The 19,496-nt window shown below is 38.1% G+C and overlaps 4 protein-coding genes across 4 annotated transcripts in view; 1 reads left to right on the forward strand and 3 right to left on the reverse strand.

The window, feature by feature from the left end:
• The window catches only part of LOC111477181 (copper-transporting ATPase PAA2, chloroplastic), a 9,723-nt gene extending 4,540 nt beyond the window's left edge, over positions 1-5,183 (reverse strand). Inside the window, exons 1-10 of the mRNA XM_023121206.1 lie at positions 4,374-5,183; positions 4,021-4,098; positions 3,588-3,685; positions 3,419-3,472; positions 3,177-3,263; positions 2,208-2,372; positions 1,903-2,013; positions 1,702-1,770; positions 1,065-1,174; positions 697-802 (exon numbers count right to left, since the gene is read on the reverse strand). Coding sequence (XP_022976974.1) covers positions 697-802; positions 1,065-1,174; positions 1,702-1,770; positions 1,903-2,013; positions 2,208-2,372; positions 3,177-3,263; positions 3,419-3,472; positions 3,588-3,685; positions 4,021-4,098; positions 4,374-5,043 — 1,548 coding nt within the window. The 5' untranslated portion in view covers positions 5,044-5,183. The remainder of the gene's footprint in view (positions 1-696; positions 803-1,064; positions 1,175-1,701; positions 1,771-1,902; positions 2,014-2,207; positions 2,373-3,176; positions 3,264-3,418; positions 3,473-3,587; positions 3,686-4,020; positions 4,099-4,373) is intronic.
• A 588-nt stretch (positions 5,184-5,771) lies between these two features.
• Positions 5,772-6,484, forward strand: LOC111477299. The gene has a single exon (XM_023121377.1). The coding sequence runs from the start codon at positions 6,012-6,014 to the stop codon at positions 6,369-6,371; it is 360 nt and encodes a 119-aa protein (XP_022977145.1). The 5' UTR covers positions 5,772-6,011; the 3' UTR covers positions 6,372-6,484.
• Positions 6,485-7,397: 913 nt separating this feature from the next.
• LOC111477271 lies at positions 7,398-8,914 on the reverse strand. The gene is made up of 2 exons (XM_023121336.1): positions 8,616-8,914; positions 7,398-8,235 (listed from the first exon to the last, which is right to left on the reverse strand). The coding sequence occupies exons 1-2, from the start codon at positions 8,683-8,685 to the stop codon at positions 7,631-7,633; spliced, it is 675 nt and encodes a 224-aa protein (XP_022977104.1). The 5' UTR covers positions 8,686-8,914; the 3' UTR covers positions 7,398-7,630.
• Positions 8,915-9,214: 300 nt separating this feature from the next.
• LOC111477174 (F-box/LRR-repeat protein 15-like) lies at positions 9,215-16,922 on the reverse strand. The gene is made up of 17 exons (XM_023121189.1): positions 16,024-16,922; positions 14,282-14,534; positions 14,054-14,186; positions 13,383-13,482; positions 13,054-13,251; positions 12,693-12,963; positions 12,497-12,595; positions 12,317-12,405; positions 12,091-12,190; positions 11,826-11,996; positions 11,553-11,705; positions 11,294-11,454; positions 11,010-11,208; positions 10,428-10,891; positions 10,275-10,338; positions 9,707-9,793; positions 9,215-9,627 (listed from the first exon to the last, which is right to left on the reverse strand). The coding sequence occupies exons 1-17, from the start codon at positions 16,491-16,493 to the stop codon at positions 9,547-9,549; spliced, it is 3,093 nt and encodes a 1,030-aa protein (XP_022976957.1). The 5' UTR covers positions 16,494-16,922; the 3' UTR covers positions 9,215-9,546.
• Between the last annotated feature and the right edge of the window lie 2,574 nt (positions 16,923-19,496).

The raw sequence follows: 19,496 nt of genomic DNA on the forward strand, positions 1-19,496 counted from the left end.
AAAAAAAAAAAAAAAAACAAATCAACCTATAAACATTTTACATTCCTACTCCAAAAGTAAACAAGTTTCGTGTCTGTATTCAATACATTCTCAATATTTTCGAACATCCCTTCCATTGGCATAAATTAGGGAGCTATTTTATGACACCTTGTACTTTGGATGTCTTATGCCCTTCCTCCCTCTCTATATTTAGTTTTATATTTATGAAAAGCACAAGAACAATTGTAGATCAGAAGCCAAAAATCAAATCAACCAACATAAAGAATAAAAAAAGACAATTCAACCAGAAAAACAAAGGTCGCCCCCCCCAAAAAAAAAGAGAGAAAAAATGGAAAAAGAAAGAGGGATAAATAAATAAATAAAAAGAAGGTCGACAAATTTCTGGAGCCCTACAACTAACATACTCCAAAGAATGGAAGAGGCTTCTTTAGGCAATTCAACTATTAGACCAAAATAGCATCTAGTAGAATTTTGTAAATTAGTCCAAACTAGAGAAGAAGATGCGTCTATATGTAAAAAAACCAAACCAGGACGCAATAGAGGAGGCACTAGAAAATGTGGCATGCCAATAATCTTGAATTCCCCCCTGGTTTACGTATTAAAATTGTGCACTCATTATAAAGCAATCATGCATTTTTGTGGCAACGAAGTTTGGCACTCCAAAGTCTCCCGTACAAAGGCTCAACATCCACTTACCAAGACATCAACTGAAAGTTTCAAGCTCAAAAGCAAGGGGTCTCCATCTGGTCCAGCAATATCATTGATCAAAACATCAGGAAAGATATGGGTACCAAAGCAGTACCTGGAAATTAATTGTTACCATGTAAATAAACAAGCATATCGCAGCAAAACACTCTTTATAGTTGAGTTAACTAAAAAGATAGATAAATTGTACATTTCTCAAGGAACCTCCATAACAATAGTAATTATCATCTTCAGATCATGTTAGACATATACAACGTTCATTATGAACTGACCCAAATTCTTCTTAGGCCCTTCACCACCCTTTCAGACATTAAACACCAGAGTTTCATCAAATAGAAAAATAAGAATCACATGCTTACCAAAATGCAAATGTTGCCGCTGAGAGAGTTAATACAGTGTACACAAATGGCCCAGCTATGGAATCGGCAAGCCTTTGTATTGGAGCTTCATGGCCTTGTGCATCCTCAACCTGATGGTTATGTATAAAGTTTTAAGTATGGGTTCATCAGGGAAATATCTGTCCTTCCTTCACTCAGTAGTTTTAAGCGGCAATCTTTTCAAAGTACGTGCAGTGGAAATGAATTCATATGCAAGGATAACTTGAATCGAGCTGATAAATTTTGTGAATTTTTTTTTTTTCCAAATCCAAGCTAGTTTTTAATTAAGTTCACCTAAAGCAAAAACATTTTCCTTTTTAAGCAACCAGAAATATCTGTCCCTCCTTCACCCAGTAGTTTTAAGCAGTAATCTTTTCAATGTCTGTGCAGTGGAGAGGAATTCATAAGCAAGGATGACTCAAATCGCAGCCCATGTAACAGTGAACCCTCCAACTGTAGACCTGATAATATCTTGAAATTGTAGTAGATGCCCAAAAGAAAATATTACTATTGTGGTCGTTAATTTTACAAGGTAGCCCATTAAGAAAAGGCAATTTACCACTATGCATACCAATGTAATTCCTGTAGAAATATAAATTTAAGAAAATGGTTCACTTACCATTCTCACAATCTTGGAGATTGTTGAGTTCAAGCCAGTAGAAGACGCTTCAATTCTCAAAGGGCCATCCTAGAAGATATCGATTTTGATTTATTCCCAAAAAAAAGTCGCCTTCTTTAAAATAATGTGGCAAATCACACTTGTATGTAAATCTGAATAAACACGCAGTTTGAAATCCTAAACATCAATGAAAAATCATACCCAGTTCACAGTTCCAGCTGAGACGATAAGGCCTGCTTCCTTAAATACAGGTAGAGATTCCCCAGTAAGCATTGATTCATCTACAACACTTCTTCCCGCAAGAACCTTTCCCTGTTCATCAATCTTATTGTTAGCCAAGCATTTTCAAATCGCCCCTCCTTAAGGTAGGGCAGCATCTATTGATAATGGAGATCTTATAGAAGGCAGAGGAAGATGACATGTGTGGTTGAGAAAAATAACTATTGACACGGTCATTTGGGCCATCAAATAAAGAGGCATTGTTCACTAATAATCTCTGATCTTACATCCACGGGAATAGTCTCTCCAGGCAAAACTAAAACAGAGTCTCCAACCCGAATGTCATCGGTAGACACCTGAATGCACATTGCATCCGAGCAAAGCACATCATCTGTAGAGGAATTGCCTTCTGATGGAGTAATCACAAGTCGTGAATGGGAAGAGATCAACGACTGCCAAAACGTGAATATTTAAATAAATAAACAACTTGGGACACGCAACTAGGAGAAAAGGGAATGCTAGAGCCACATGTATCACACCCTAACAAGTTACATAGTCTAATTCATGTGTTAATAAGCACAAAAGTAATTATTGGAACAATAGAAGAAACAAGGAGCCTAGTATGCCATAGAGAACCACGATTCCATACAAACTCGCTAGATATAACTTTCGACTCAAGGGTGATCAACATATATGTTGAATCAAGGAGCCTTAAACTTAAACTTTGTACTTATAATAGGCTGAAGCTCTGAAGTTTTAACCATAAAAAATCTTTAGAATTTGTGAAATTTAGTTTTCAAAATCTTGAATGCCTTATAATTTCAAACTGTCTTCTATTTTGACACTTTCTAAATGATGTCTTGAACGTTGAATGGCCTCCTCCGGGTGTAGGGGTTTCATAGGCCTTGGCTACACATAGGCTGACTTATTTGGATCCAACTTTCACATGTCTAATATATTGCATCACATAGGCACAAGAAAGACACATGCCATCTTTTGGTTTCCAACGTCATGTCATCTAATTTAATGGATGATTTTGATTAACACCTGCTAAATTTTGGAAGGTCACATTAACGACATGTAACTTTTTCATTGCTTTATGAAATTTTTTAATTGGTTAAGAATTTCTTTTCTGACAGCAATAGAATATCCCAAGGAGAAAGCATGTGGCAATAACTTGATATTCAACCATGATAACAATCCAATAGAAACATGCATTGTAACGTTTTACTGTTTAAGATTCGTTTGAAACTTACTAAAAGCTCATTCATATCACTAGAGGCCTTAACCCTTGCTCTTTCCTCCAGAGAACGCCCAAGAAGCACAAAACCAAGAAGCATGACCTGCTCACTAAAAAAGGAATTGCACTGAGAAATGCAAAATCAAGAGCCAAATTCCTTCATATCCCAGAAAATTTAATAAACTAAATTGAATGTGAACATAGAGGAAATATTATCAATTGAATCAAGACGATACAGCAGAAGGTCGAGCAAGTCACCGGCTCATCAAAAAATGAGGCATCCCAGTCTAGCTCAGGATTAAGAAGTGAGACCTACAAGAGAGAGTTTAAAATTCGTTCATATTAGACTACAGCAATGCTTCTCTAAAAAAATAAATAACCAAATAATAGACGGGGAGAACTTGATATCTTTGACAAATCGCCTTACCGCACTGATAATAAATGCAGCAACTGCCCCAAAACCCACAAGAGAGTTCATATTAGGTGATCCCTTCCTGAATGCCCTCAGACCGTCAAAGAGTAGTTCTGCAGCAAACTATCGTTTTGAACATCATACAAGATCATAGTAGCAAGTTTGGGTGGTCTACCATTAGCAGTAAAGAAACACTACTATCTATCCAAAAGGCCCGAAATACTAATAACTGCTCAACAAAGGCCTTTAAAATGACTCAGTTATTTAGTAGTCAAACAGAGTCTCCACACTCCAACGGCTAAATGACACGAGGAAGGGGAGAAATAGAACAAAGAAGTCTAATGCTAGCTTAATAATCTTGTGTACTAAGCAATCTTTCCATGATGCTAATCGATTTGTTTTCAGAAAGTAGCAGTATAAACAATTAAAATAAAGTGGATAAACAGACCTCGTCCTGGTCCTAAAAGAGCAACCAAAGCAAAACAACCCTTCGCATACGAGTTATGAAGTATCTCCATCACTGGTCCTGAAACGTCAAAATAAGCCAACTTAATTCAATTTGACTTCAAATAGAGGCTGCACTTGCGTTATACTCCGAAAATGCTTAAATATTACCAGAAACATTTCATATTTGCTTCAAACCACTATTATACAGGTCCCATAGTTTACGACTCAAATTAATGAATTCAGAACTTATGAAAGTCCGGACTGCCTATTAATTCTTTGTATTTCAAAATTGAGCCATCCATATGACATACACTGAGGTTGAAACAATAAATAGTTACAAGATTGCAAAAATACCGTGGTGGATGTGAATCCCAAAGGTGTGCAAGATATGCGATGCGTGTGAGCCACAGCATAAGGCAACCAAAGTCCAAGCAATAGCCACTCGATTCCTACTCTTAACCAGCATTTTTCTTTTCTTCTCAACCATCTCCTTCCATTTTCTCACATTCTCCGCCACTCCAACCTCCGAATTCCTCAAAACCGTTGGAAAGCCACAATCCGTCAGTCTTCGCGCCAGACTCTCCGCCACATTCACCGCAGAACCAGCCTCCGCGCCAACTTCATCCGATTTCAACCGAATCGCTGCTGTCTCAGTCAACATATTAACCACCACAGAGTCAACTCGGTCGTCGGACGAGAGAATGGATTTGACTCGGGAGACGCATGCACCACACATCATTCCAGAGACATCAAGAAGAACAGAAGACTCATCCCGCCGCTCCTGTTGAAGCACTGTGTTCTGAGCTCGAAGTTCGGCCTCAAGAGTATTCGAAACAACGAAACGATGCCCCAAGCATCTTCCAAAACGGCGTGGATACTGTTTCCATACTAAACTCTGAGGACGATGCCGTATGGGGAGAAATCCAGGCCTAGAGTCAAACAAAGAAGCCTGAGATTTAGAGGCGGAGTGAAAGAACTGCCTCTGGTGATGCCATAGAGAGAGCCGCGCTAAATCGGCCGCCATCAGAGCATCGGACCGGCGCCGGAACTGATAGTTTCAGAGAGGGAAGAGAATTGGTGGCCAATATTTCAACGAGGAGAGCATGTGGTAGTTGAATTGCAGACGCTCTTGGCTAAATTTTCGGTATGAACTGCAGCTGCCACGTCATATCCTCTATCCATGTTTTCCGTATTCTTTTTCCCTTGCGATGGTCGACCGGTAATTTTAACCCAAGCGGACCCAGAAAAAAAAAAAAACACGCGCGCGATTTTTATTATATTTAGGAAAATACATCTTTAATAAATAAACCTTTACACTTATTAAATAAGTAAAATAATTAGTATTAAATTATATTTCATTATTACAGCTTACCTAAAAGTCCCGTGAAATAATGGAACAATAATCGACTTCGACCTTCTGAGCACCCATTCAAAATAGGGAGGGCGCACTAACGCACCCACTCCTGACCTGTCCTATTTGAGAAAACGAGGTCATCAAAATAAACATTCATTCAAGATATTTGGATTTTCTTACACGCTCGACTTGCTTCTAGGCCTAAGGAGAAAGACACGAGCAGAACCAGTTTTTAGATTATTTGTTCTCGATGAAAGGCTAGAATTGGAAGTTAATGCAATTAATAAAAATCTTCTAAAATAAGTTAATATATTTTTACAAAATTTTTATTTTATATTTTTAAATAAATAACCAATTTTTTTATTTGTATATTTCAGTTAACGGCAATGGAATCAGATACCAAACCAAAATAATAACAACAATGAACCGAGCGAGGCACCGTTGGTTAATGGCGAATAATTCTTCTAAAAACTAAGCTTCTTTAAGACTCGTTCATCTTCAGAATAAATTCCCTCTTCATTAACCAAAAACTTTCCCATTCTCTAAACAAGAACCAACCATCAAACAGTTAGTTCCATTGCTGCAGCAGCAACCACGCGACTTCGAGGGAGCCGGGACTCGGTTGGTTTTCCATCTCCATGGAGGTCGGGATCGGGGCTACGTCGAGGAGGAGCCGGTTTTCTTCGTACGACCGGTGGGTGGCAGTAGGACTTGGGATTCTTGCAGTGGTTTCGCCGCTCTATATCGACCGGAGACCGAGCTTTGATGCGGAGGAGGAGGAGGAATCGTCCATGAATCTTGGGTTCTGGTTGCCTGCTCTTCTCATGACCTTGATCTTCATTATTGCTGGAGTGCTTCACTTGGAACAGAGATGCGCCAGATTTGATGCTTATTGGATTCACAGAGTAGGTGGCTCTTCCTGTGGCATATTCATCGTTCTTCTGCTTCTTGCATTTGTTTTGAAATGTAAAGCTTCTTTAATGTTCTGGGACCCTTGAACGCTTAGCTTTCCAAATTCTTCTCTCTCTGCTCTTAACTTTCAGCATACCTTTTACTTTCATCAATGGATAGTAAGCTTAGAGTTGAAGAAATCTATACCTTTTGCAGTTTTCTTTTCTTTTTGTAGCATAAATTTATGGCGTATTCGGATTGAAGCGTTTTCTGTTTCATATAAGTATTTGAGGCGTAACAACCCCGGACCCAAGTCCACTGCTAGCAAATATTGCCCTCTTTGGACTTTCCCACTCCCGTCAAGGTTTTGAAACTCATCTAGTAGAGAGAGGTTTTCATGTAAGGAATATTTTGTTCCCCTCCCCAACAGATGAGGTTTTAAAACTCATCTGGCAGACATAGGTTTTCACACTTTTATAAGAAATGTTTTGTTCCCCTCTCCAATGGGGAGTTTTTGTTCCCCTCTCTAACAGATATGGGATATCAGAGTGGTTTCATGAGAAAGCCAAGACCTCACATTTGTTGCAGATGGAAACAAAACATTCCTTATAACAGTGGAAATCTCTCTCTAGCAAACGGGTTTTAACATATTGATGGGAGACCCAAAAGGAAAAGCCCAAAGAGAACAATACTTGTTAGCGGTGGATTTGGGTCATTACAAATGGTATCAGAGTCAAATACTCGACGGATTGTGACAATGAGGGTGGATTGTGAGATCCTATATCTATTGGAAAAGGGAATGAACATTCTTTATAAGGGTACGGAAACTTCTCCCTAGCATACACATTTTAAAACCTTGAGGGGAGGCCCATAAGGGAAAGCCCAAAGAGGGCAATATTTGTTAGTAATGGGTTTGGGTCGTTACAAATGGTATCAGAGCTAGACACCGGATGGTGTGCCAACGAGGACACGCTCGGCTACCAAGGGGGTAGATTGTGAGATCCCATATCTATTAAAGAGGGGAACAAAACATTATTTATAAGGGTGTGAAAACCACTCCCTAGCAAACGAGTTTTAAAATCTTGAGGAGAGGCAAGAGGGGAAAGTCCAAAAAGGCCATTTCATCATCATACATCAGCTAAAAAAATCTGATTCATTTCAAACATCACAGTACTTAATACACTGGAACTTTCTATATCAGCTCACTGAGAAAAATGGCTCCTATGAGATCCATGAATTCATGAGATATTACAATATATAACGACTTGATAACAGAAAAGCACGAATCGGGCACACCAAAAACAAATCAAAAACCATAGAATCAAACAAAGAATACGAGGTTTCATGTTTGGATGAGAGCTGATGATCATAAACCAAAGGCATATGTTATAGCAACCAAAGATGTCAAAGCTAATAGCAACATACGTGTGGTTAAGAATTGGCTATTGGCTTTGCTGCATTGGTCATTAGCCCCACTGTAGCAACCAGGCCGCGTTAACTTAGCCACACCTCCCTCAAAGGCAAAGCTATTAGAGAGGCTGCCATTGCTGAACAACACACACCAAAAGTAGGGCGAGCCCCCATCAGTGCCAGTCACAGCAGCTCCAACTTCTGTGTTGTTCTTGTAGTTGAGAATCTCCAAGCTCTTCTCATTCAGCATCAAAACATCAGAAAATGCTTCAGGAGCATGAACATATTTAGACTGGCAACCAAGCAACCGCCCAGTGATGGGAGCAAGAGAAGAGACAAGAACTCCACAATTGGGAGCAAATGTTTCAGTAAATGCAGAATTTGGAGGCTTCATTCCGTCGGGACCTCCGACCGCGTCGCATTTCCCTTGGTATGCCTTGATATACTGAAGAGCAAGGCATGCCAAGCCAGGATTATCTTTTAGAGCAGGTAATTTGTGAGCAGTTCTGTTCTTGTTAAGCACGACTACTAGTTTATCAGCAGGGTTATCTGTCACATTTGCTGCAATTGTTCCAGATCAACAGCAGGTAAGTTCTCATACTCTCAAGAACACAAACAAAATCAGAAACTAAGCAATCAGCAGGAAGGGGCAACAGATCTGAACTTAGAAATGTTCGTGGCTGTTACCAATCAATCATTTAGGTAAGAATGCAAAAACCCATTGGCAATTATTGGTTGAACATTCAAGAAGAAGAAAAAACAGAAGCTCCCAGATCAAATGCAGATCAATTACAACATACCCAAAAGAGAATCTTCAAATCTAGAATAAAAAAATGCCCTATACACAGAAGAACTTTGAAATCATAAGCTTAAAGAGACAAAAAATGGCTGTTGAAGTAAGAAAAATGAAGCAAATGGGTATGAGAAGAATATCGACTTACAATCAGCTGCAGAAAACACAGAAACGAACAGAGCACAAAACAAGAGACACCATAGAATCTTGGTCGCCATAGAGCTGTCTTTCGGAGAAAGAAAGAGAGAGAGAGAGAAAGAGAGATTAAGTCAGAATGAGGAATGAAGAAAAAGTGAGATTTAAGCGACGGAGAAACTTGTGTTTCACTCGAAGGGCAGCGGCCATTGAATTGGTGAGTGAGTAACTAAAAACCACAGGATTTCATTATTAGGGCCCAAACCAAACAGATCGGCAGCAACCACCATCGGCCATTTCTTTGTTTTTGTTTTGTTGATAACATTTTCACGTGTTGATTCGTGAGGTATTGTCGGTGGCTGTTCGTTCATTTCTCAGCCAAAGCTGTCTCGAATGTCCTCATCTACTCTCTCCATTATAATATTCCATGTATGTTTTTGTATATGCGAACAAATTTGTCGCGTGGAAGTGCTCAAATTTGAGTGTCGGCACCACAACAATGACCCATTAGAGTTTTCCATAAAGGCGCCAACAAGCGTCCATTAGAACATTTTTCAGGGTAATCTTCTCAAATTAAAGCATGAACTTTAAAGATATCGGTGGCACTAATGGTTCAGAATCAGAAACGTAATAATAGGATGAACAGTTCACTGATTGTATCCACAGAAACTTGAAAATAATGTGTTCACAATCACTCCTTTTTAATCTCTCATAGACACTGCAAAACTGAATTAAAGATGGAAGGCTAACTTGGGTGGTAGCAATATAGACAAGAGATAACTTATTTTTTAAGCTGTCACAAAGATAAACTAACTATATACCCCAAGCAAATGGAAGCTGACAGAATTCAAGACCATCCATGTACATAAAGCGAAACTTGGGTCGTCTCCCGAACTCGGAATTAACAGGTGGGAGGAAAATTTTGTAGGGAAGAGAAGAATTAGTCATGTTGGAGACAGACTGCTGAAGATCCGCTTCAAACTGGCACAAGCGATACGCAGTTGTACCATGCTAATTGAGGAGATCTGCCGGTAGAAAGAAATATTTCAAAGTCAGCAAAAACTATCAAACAATGTAGAAAAGGGAAAGAGAGACACCCCCCACCTTTGGACAAAAGCGGACATCCAACGTCTCGAGCATGCTACATTTAGATACTGCAGCTACAACCGCTTCTTCCTCGATGTTGCAAGACTAGGGAAACACAGATCTAGTTAGTTTCATATCATATGCATCTCTTAACTCCAATTTCTTTTGTTCTTTTTCATGTCTTTTGGTCCTTTGTTTTTTTTTTGGAGGGGGGCTTCAGACATCACAGATACAGACACATAAGGTGTATAAAGTTTGAAACCTAAGTATTGTTCAGACAACAAAAGAGGAAAAATAAAAATCCAACAATTTTAATCAAATGATTCCTACAATGGATGACTTCCTATCCCAACAAAATTTCAAGTGGAGAAGGGTCCTTAAAACCAGAGGCCGGCAGAGGGGGTGTGGGTAGAAGGGTCCTTAAAACCAGAGGCCGGCAGAGGGGGTGTGGGTGGGAGTTCTACCCCAGTCTTGACCCCATCTTTTACCCGCCCGCATTTCAGTTTACTCGGAAGACAAGATTCTGGACTATTCAGAGTGGAGTTGTATTAACATCCAAAATGTACATGGAAGAAGAAATAAATACCTGAAGAAAGAGACTGGTCAACTTTGGGCAGTCGAGTTTCAAAACTTCCAGAGAGCAACAATTACTAGACCACAAAAACACGGATTTAGCAAAATAGACCAAAAAATACCCGACTAGCATTGTTAATGGAGCAAAAGGGTGAGGAAGTATGACCTCAAATTAAGAAAGCATAGGTTGTAACAAGAAACGTCGACTTCCTTGAGATTTGAAGACAGGGAAAGGTTTAATGACGATAAATGGAAACAACGTGCAGCTGGAGGAATGAGAACCTTCCTAATATTCTGACAGCCTACACAGTTAAGATTCTGTAACAAACGATTTGGCTGTGCAACTGGTTCCTCAATCTCATCAAGAGTGGCTTGACCAAGAGGAATGGGGATGCTGGACAAAGAAAGCTGTCCAATGCTACAACCCCAATTTAGATCATGCATGTTCACACATCCATTTAAGCTCACATGAGTTAAGTGTGTGCAACAAGCAAGAAGCTCTTCTATGGCAGATTGACAGAGTGTCCCGTAAGATAAGTCCAACTCTTGAAGGGCTGGAAGAGCACCTTCCTTATAAAGAGGCTCTAGCGATGAGTCAGATAAATACTTGCATGCTTGTAGTTTCAATACCTTCATTCAGAGTATAAGGAAAGAAGCATCAATACAACAGAAGATCAGACAGGCTCATAATAATATTTGAGTAAAATCTAAACAGCCTAAACAGAAATATATCTAAAACAAAGGTTACCTTAAGTTGTATACAAGACTCAAAGACTGGCTGCAAGCTCATCAAAAAGGTATATGATAAATCAAGCACAACCAACTTCAGAAGACATTGCAGAGAGTAAAGACCCTCTGAACCAACCGAAGGGCATGACATCAGTATTAACGACTCAATCTGTGGACATGAGGCAGTCGTTGCAGACAAACACTCGTCTTTCAGTTGACTGCAAGCGAAAAAGAACTCAATGACATAAGCAACAAGTATCTATCAAATAGAAGTTGCCATCCAAATAATCATAACAAACTAACCCACAAAAGGAAGCATCCAATGATGTTAGACGAGGACAATTGATGGCCGCCTCAGACAATCCACCACAACCTTTCAACTCGAGTAAATCCATACAAGGGGCCTCAAGTCTTAACTCATTCAATTTGGGACAGATTCCCAAGTTTAATGACCGCAGACCAACCTTACAAAAGAGAGATAAAGAAGAAACCTCAATCCTAAACACTAGGCAAATATTTATAGTGACTGAAAAAAATTCACAAATAGGAAGCTTTCACATACCGGGGAAAACGATGCTCTCTCGAGATGATCACAGCCATCTAGAGAAACCTGTTCAAGATTAGGACATTGAAGTTCAAGGGAAGTGATTGCCCGGCAACCAACAAGGGAAAGACTGCCCAAAGAACTGCTACAGAATTGAACAGCAGTCAAACTCTGAGAAAAAGAAACATGTTCACATTAGGAATCAATGGAAAGTCAAAAACAAATAATTTGCAAATTATGAAACCACAAGGACTAATACCATGATACTAAGGGGTAGCACAAGCAACTTACCTCGCAGTTATCAAGAACAAGCGATCTCAACATAGGGCAGCCACCACCATCACTAAAAACCTCACAAATAGAATTCGTTAGTGATTCACAGTCTGTGAGGTCCACATCTTGCAGACTAGGGCACTGCAAAACCAATCTGGCCAAGCTCTCTTGTTTCTTCAACACTAACTTCTGCAAGTCCACAAAAGTACAGCCCAATGTTCTTTTATACCCCTATAAGATGAAGTTAGTAAGGAAGACAACTTTAAGATCCATTGTGACATACTTGAAGAAAATTGGAAGTGATGTTGATCCGGTGAAGTGATGGACAATTAGAGACCATTATGGATGATAACTTAACACTCTGTAAACTCAAGTCAGAGAATCTGCAAGAATAACAAAACTGATTCAACTCAAGGAAAAGAAGTGAAGGCCCAGTCCAAAAGTCATTCTACATGAAATTAATCACATGATGGATGCACTAAAAGTCGCGTGAAGTTGAGAAGACATACTTGCGGCAATGGACAAGTCTGATATTCTGCAAATGAGGAAGATCCAGAGAGACGGAAGTCAAAAGACTGCAATTATCAAGCTCCAAAACCTGCAATAAGTCTCCAATCCATTTTCAACTAATTCAGATACAGCATCGGGCAAGTAAAAAACAGAAAAGGTAGAAATAGGTTAGTTTAGACCTTCAAACTAGAACTACTAGATATTGCGGTCATTGAAGCTGATGTGATGCCCTCACAGCTGTGAAGCTTAAGCACTGTCAGCATTGTCAATCTTACAGACTTCAGGAAAAAAAAAAGGAACAAAAATATCAGAAAAGAAGTCTGAAGGGGAAAATAGTCATTTTCACTTAAAAGTTAAACTAAAATGGTATGCCACCTCCAAAGATATATTTGGGCAGTATGATGCATTCAGAAGCTGGAGATTCAGGCAGTTCGAGGAAATTTCACGTAATGTCTCATCACTAACACATGAACAATTGGACATATCAAGAGATTCCAACTGTGGGCATGAAATAGCGGCTGAGCGAATAGCAACATCTGAGAGCTTGTGGCAAGAGCCTATATCCAGGTCATGAAGAAGAGGGCAGTTAAGAACAGCCTGTGCCATGTTGCTGCGCTTCAACGACAATGTTTTAAGTTGTGGACATCTGCAAGAAAACATACTTCAGACCAAAAAAAAAAAAAAAACACTCAACAATCAAATACATTTAGCATTAAGATGCATAGACAGTTGCAACCTAACAGATACTCGCATAACACGACATTTAGTAAGATGAAGATGACGCAGTCTATCATGGCTTATAGGTATCTCTTGTGTAACATTAACTAGCGTAGAATCATTGACAGTCAAGCTCTTCAACAAATGGCACTCAGCCAGGGCGTGAAAAAAGGTATCTCCCAGTTGTCCTCTCCCCAGAGTTAAAACCTCCAGATTTCTGGAACAATGATAGAATAAAGAACAACAGCAAAAAGATTCAAGATCAGGATAATAAAATAATAATAATAATAGTTTTTTTTAAAAAAAAAAAAAACAATAACGACAAAAACAACAAATTGTGGTCATTACCTTAAAGAAGAAACTGCTTTCATGGCAAGCAAGTGAACAGCAGGTACACCAGAGATATTGACCTCAGTGGCATTTGGATATCTTCCGCACATATCCTCAACTGCAGTCAAGATTTATAATCAATCAGAATGAAAATATGATAGGATACTTGTTAATACAGAGGCACATAGAAATATGACCAGATAAATTTATACTATATGGAGGCCAGAAAGAAAAATGTGACTGGATAAAAGTAGGTTAAACATGAAATATAATTGAAAATGTCGCATTGGCACCAAAACCGCTATAGAGATTTGTCACATCCAATCACATTTATGCAATTATGTCCAAAAATCATTTAAAAAAATCAAAGAAATTTCTGAAGCTAAAAATAGCATGCAAGAAGTTCTTTCCTCTATATTATATATACCTAGTCAAAAAGATTTAGGGAGAAAAATCATACTGAATACTGAACACAAGCTCCATGTATGTAACAGTCCTAGACTTTAACATATCATGAGTGCTAAAGACATTCCAGACTCCGAATACTGGATCCTTCACGTTTTGAAGTTACATCATAACATATTGCCTCTATTTCCAAGAGGCAACCAAGATTTTTTAAATCATCTCAACTACTCTGGAAAAAAAAAAGGAAAACGCAGCAAATCAACCACTTGAAAAACAACACCTACATTGTTCCATGGATATGTTCCTATTTTCAAAATTCAAACACCTCCAGAAATCTTCGTGAGCACTAGCAGCTTGCCACTGCCTGCAGACTATAGCAGCTCGACAAAGATTGATGTGATCCAAGAAAGAGAAAACCTGATATTCATTATGAAATAACTTCATGTGAATAAGAAATCCAAGAAACAAAAAGATAGGCGAGAAAACAATCATAAATCTCTGGAGATGCATACCATATGCAGTAAATCATCTGTGAGATCCATCCTTACTTCAAATCCTTCCGATTTACAGGTGTCATTCTCATTTATCCCATCATCTCTATCAAAACTAGATTCCAAGCCTTTGTCGGCATCAACTCTGCTTGATGTAGTACCATGGCATAGATATTCGTTCCTAGTCATATTTGAAGATGATCCATTACTAAAATCAAAATCTCTCGCAGGATTTCCAGCACCCAAAGGCCATGAAGTTGCAAATGAGCTCTCACTGGGGAAGAATGAAAAGAAAAGAAAATAAGCAACAATCATTAGAGGTGAATAACAAGCATCCATTCAGATTTTGCACTTATCAGCTGGTCTAACTTCTAAATTGAAGGTAACTTCTAAATTGTAGGTAACTAGATAGGGAGCTAACTTGCAAAAGCTAAGCGGCTGAGAGAATGTGAATTATCCAGAATGAGAATTAGTGCACATACTAACAGTTCAGTTAACTCAGAGTTTACTCTTTTCGAAACTAGAAATCATAATCAGCCACCGTGTGACGTCAGAGTTTCCAACAAAAGATAATATTTGGCAGAAAGAAAAATCACGAAAGATTCTACGAGTTCTGAGCCTATAACCACTTGGTTGAATTACCATTACGCTCATCCGTCAATGATAAACCTTACTGAAGACATTTTCTTAATTAGTAATGAAAAATAGGATCATCAATAGGTTTGCAAATGAGTGTGAAAAATATAAAACCAAGGTTGACAATGCTTGAAAATAGGACTCGTTTGGGAATATCCTGTAAACAATTTAAAAAGAATAGATTTCACAAAAGATTTCAGTTATTGCTTACTATCCAAATGGAGAAAAAGTTAATGACTAAAATCTCATACACCTTTGATTTCCTGGATATAAATATATAATGTATTAGGAGCACCTATGTGCATTGAAACGCCCCAACTATCGTTGTACATGAAGGGTTGCTTCAAAAAAAAACAACTAATAAGACGATCAAAAACAATAAACATACCCAATTTCTTTACTTTTCATTTTTTTAACTCATGTAAGAGGCAAAATAACAAAGATTGAAAGTTCCCAAAAATAAATAATTTTATGTTTCATGCAAAAAGGAACTTTTGCATTGTAAGGACTCACTCAGAAGACTTGAAACTGAAAGTCATCTTTGCACACCGTATGACATCTTCGAGAAAAGCCAAGATTTTTCAAGCAATACCTCACCTTTGATTAAAAACAAATTTTTTATTTTGAAATCGAGAAAAGATATGGAAAATACATTGACGAGACAAATAGCCTGCTAACAGCCTAATACATACACAATAAAAGATGCATGTTGGATAAGGTCGATATAAAACCCTAATGCTTCATATAGATTCCACTTCAATTATTCAAGAAAAGAAAGTGCTACGCGATATAGATTTATATACAGAAGCGAAAATATAACAACAAAAACAGCAAATTATTCAGAGACTGCCCGCACAAATATAACAACAAAAAACATGCGTTGATAGCTAAGTTACGAAGAACCCCGTACTCGTAAATGATAACATAAAAAAATGCTAACGATATCCATCCTAAAATACCACAAAATCTAGTCCTAAATCCCACTAAAAATAAAATTTAAGAAAACCCCCAACACCCCTTATCAAAAATGGGGAAAAGAAGAGAAGGAAACCAAAAAAAAAAAAAAACGCCAATGTCACGACACCTTAGCATAATTCATATCCACAAGCAGTCTACTAGTGACTCACATGAACATGGAGTGAACTTTAGCGCGCTTATGGTGGGCATCCCGATCGCGTTCCTCATTAGAAGTCTCCATCGTAGAAGACAAGGCCAAAGCCGAGGCGCTACTGCTCTCTCCTCCCTCGGACTGATGCAGAATTCCAAAAGAAAAGTTCCAGGGATTGACAGCCCCACCACCGCCGCGCAGCTCATGGTCCCAATGAACACCACCATCGCCGTCATCGTGCATTGCTCTGACCATATCCTCAAACAATCTAAGCCGATCACCGTCGTGGCGGTCGGGCCCGTCAACAGCAATCGCAAGTGGGTTACTCCCACCAGAATCATCGCCATTTCGCATAATGCGATCAGAGTCATCCTGGTTCTCAAAATCCCCCTCACTCATCATGGGTTTCATCTCACCTTCCTTCTTCAGTTCCTCTTCCCTTTCGTCTTCTTCTGGAACGGTGAAGCACAAGCAGCACCAATTCGTCATACACTTGGACGCAAAGGCAAGGTATTGACACGAACCCTAACTCACGATCCCACACATTTCCAAGTATCCAGTCCCCCTCAAACCAAACAATTTCAAAATTAACCGAAATAAACAAAGCCCAGAGGCAGTGAAACCCTAGAAAGATCAAAACGAACCCCACCAAGGAAAAACAACACCCCGAGAATTGGGCGGCAAATCAAAACAGAAAATACACAAAATCAAGAAGGAAAAATAAATGGGAAACAAGAATTGAAAAACGGGGGACAAAGATAAGGAAGTGAAGAAGAAAAGAAGAGATTTGAATGGATCTGATCGGACCTGAGAGATGCTTCTGTTGTTGCTAGTGGTGATGTAATAATCCCAGAAATCCCAAATTTTAACAACAACGAAGGAAGGAAGGAAGGAAGGAAAGAGAGAGAGAAAGCATGGGGGGTGGGTATTTGGCGAGAAACGGCGTCGTACGGGTTGGAATAAAAAAGAGAAAATAAAAAAAAATGGAAAATAGGGAAAAATTAGAGTGTGCGCGTGTGTTCAGATTTACAAAATCTGGGGCGTGGAGTTTGAAGAACACGCGCCAATAATTCGAACTAGAAATGGGAAAAAGATTGGGGGTTTGAAGGACAGTTTGGCGTGAGGCAGCCGCGTTCCTTGCCACTTCCCCACTCTCCCAAGTCAAACTCATTTCTTCATTGTCCATATCACTTCCATATATTTATAAACATTATTTTAAATATTTATCTTTTTTTTAATACAGTTTTTATTTAATTTAGGAAGATAGTAAAAAAAAAAAATTAAATTAAATTAAATCTAACAAATAAAAAGTAATATAAATTTTCATATTATTCGGAGGTGCTGCTAGGTCAATTAAAAAAGTCGGGTATCATGTAAATTCATTTAATTTTTTTTAGAGAATTCAAACGCAACTAATTGTATTTACAAATCAAACTCTCGTTTGTTTAAAACGCAATATGGGACGTATCAGAGACAGAAGACGAGCACGAGGAAGTGGGGCCCATAAGAAGAGTGATGGAGAAAGGAGTGAGTGAGTGTGTGAGTTGATTTTAAGCATCCCATTTAAGAAACACACTTCATAGGTTGGGGTACACTATAGCCTATACTACTTCCCTCCAACTATACACACTTTTTTTTCTTTATTTCTTTCCATGTTTATATATATATATATATATATATATTTCATTCTCTTACTTATACAATAATATATATAATTATTTAAAAAAACGTTACATTATAATATATCTTAGAAGTGAACGTTCTTTCTATTTTTTTTTAAATAAAAAAAAAAACTATGGGTTGATCTAGTGGTCACTAGAACTCGAGTTTTGAATATTTTGGATATAAAAGGTCAAAGGTTTTGGTGGTCACTTAATTGTCTGTATTCTTCAACAGCAACATGCCGTAGGGTTTTCTTGTTCGTATAAAATATCCGAGATGCGTAAACTAAGCTATGGTTACGTACTCAATGGTTTCCACACTTTTATAAGAAATATTGATATGTAATGGCCCAAAATGGAACAATATCGATTAGCAGTGGGGTTAAACTATTACAAATGGTACTATAGTCAAACACCAGTAGTGTGCCAACAAGGACGTTAGAGATGGTTTGTGAGATTCCACATAGGTTGGAGAGAAACTACTTTTTAAGATATATATTTTAAAACTTCGAGACTAACGACAATATGTAACGGGTCAAAATAGACAAATTATGGAGGTAATTTAATGTGGGAGGGCAAGATTGAGGAAAGGAGGAGAAGGATGTGTTGGGTAATAAATAGACAGCGATAATTAATGAACATTTAAGGAATTAGCAAAAAAGGATTAAGGAACAGAATAATTACGGAACAAGCCACTCTCGCTTTTTTTTCTTTATTTATTATTATTATTATTTTGGCAAAAAAGGGGACAAGTGGGACCCACTGTCCATCCTTTTCAAATACGACGCCCAAAAATTCAATTCCACACTTGTTTCCCTCTCCCTCTCACCCCCATATACCAAATTACAGATATTTATATTGTAATTTTTTTAATAAAAACTATTTTTTTAAAAGAATAATAAATAGTGAAATATTCGATTTCCTTAAAAATAAATAATTAATTTTGCAAATAAAATAGGTGGCAGGGACGAGAAAGGCTTCTCCATCACCGCCCGTTGACATATATAGCCGAAATGGTCGACAATTTCATTTTAAACCCTCCCATTTCTCAATTTTTATTATTCGATAAAATAAATTTGACTTTTATTATTTCCTTTTTTTTTTTTTTTTTTTTAGGTCTCATCAAAATTATTATTATTAGTTAGACTTGCACCGAAATCATACGGAGGTCATGTTTAGCAAATTGGGCTTCGTGATTTCTTCCAGGCCCAAGCCCAACAACACAAACTCGGCCCAAATTCACCGTATGGGCCTCACAATTCAGCCCTGTTTAAAAAATAAAAAAAAAGCCACAACTTTGGAATTGGAATAGTCTCATGAAGTTCCTATTTTTACATGAACGAGTACGAAACTGTTGACATTTAAATTTAGGGAGCAAGTTTATAACCATCGAGAATTTTTTGTAGTACTTTATGCACTTACTTTTTGTTTATATGAGAGATGCGATCTAAATCAAAGTCTATACAAGAGAGCCCGACCTAATGCACCAACTTTTGGAAGACGAGACATGTAACCACCAAGGTTGCTACTCAACAAAGCTAAGGTAAGAGACAAAAACATACACATATTGGTGGCAATGGTGGCGCCTACCATTGAATTGCATTGATAGGCACCTTGAGCCAATGAGCTCTCGACAACATTTCAATTGGATACAAAATCCATGGCACTATTTGTCTTTTGGGTCAACTTTTTTTACAAAGGAAGCATGATATCCAAGTCAAATCACTTTGCATCTTTGAGAAAAAGAATAAGCTTCAAATTTTGCTCCAAAAAGAAGTGTTTTTTTTTTTTTTTTTTTTTTTTTTTTTTTTTTTTTTTTTTTTTTTTTTTT

This window comes from Cucurbita maxima, unplaced genomic scaffold (genome assembly GCF_002738345.1).
Source record: "Cucurbita maxima cultivar Rimu unplaced genomic scaffold, Cmax_1.0 Cma_Scf00003, whole genome shotgun sequence".
Classification (NCBI taxonomy): Eukaryota; Viridiplantae; Streptophyta; class Magnoliopsida; order Cucurbitales; family Cucurbitaceae; genus Cucurbita; species Cucurbita maxima.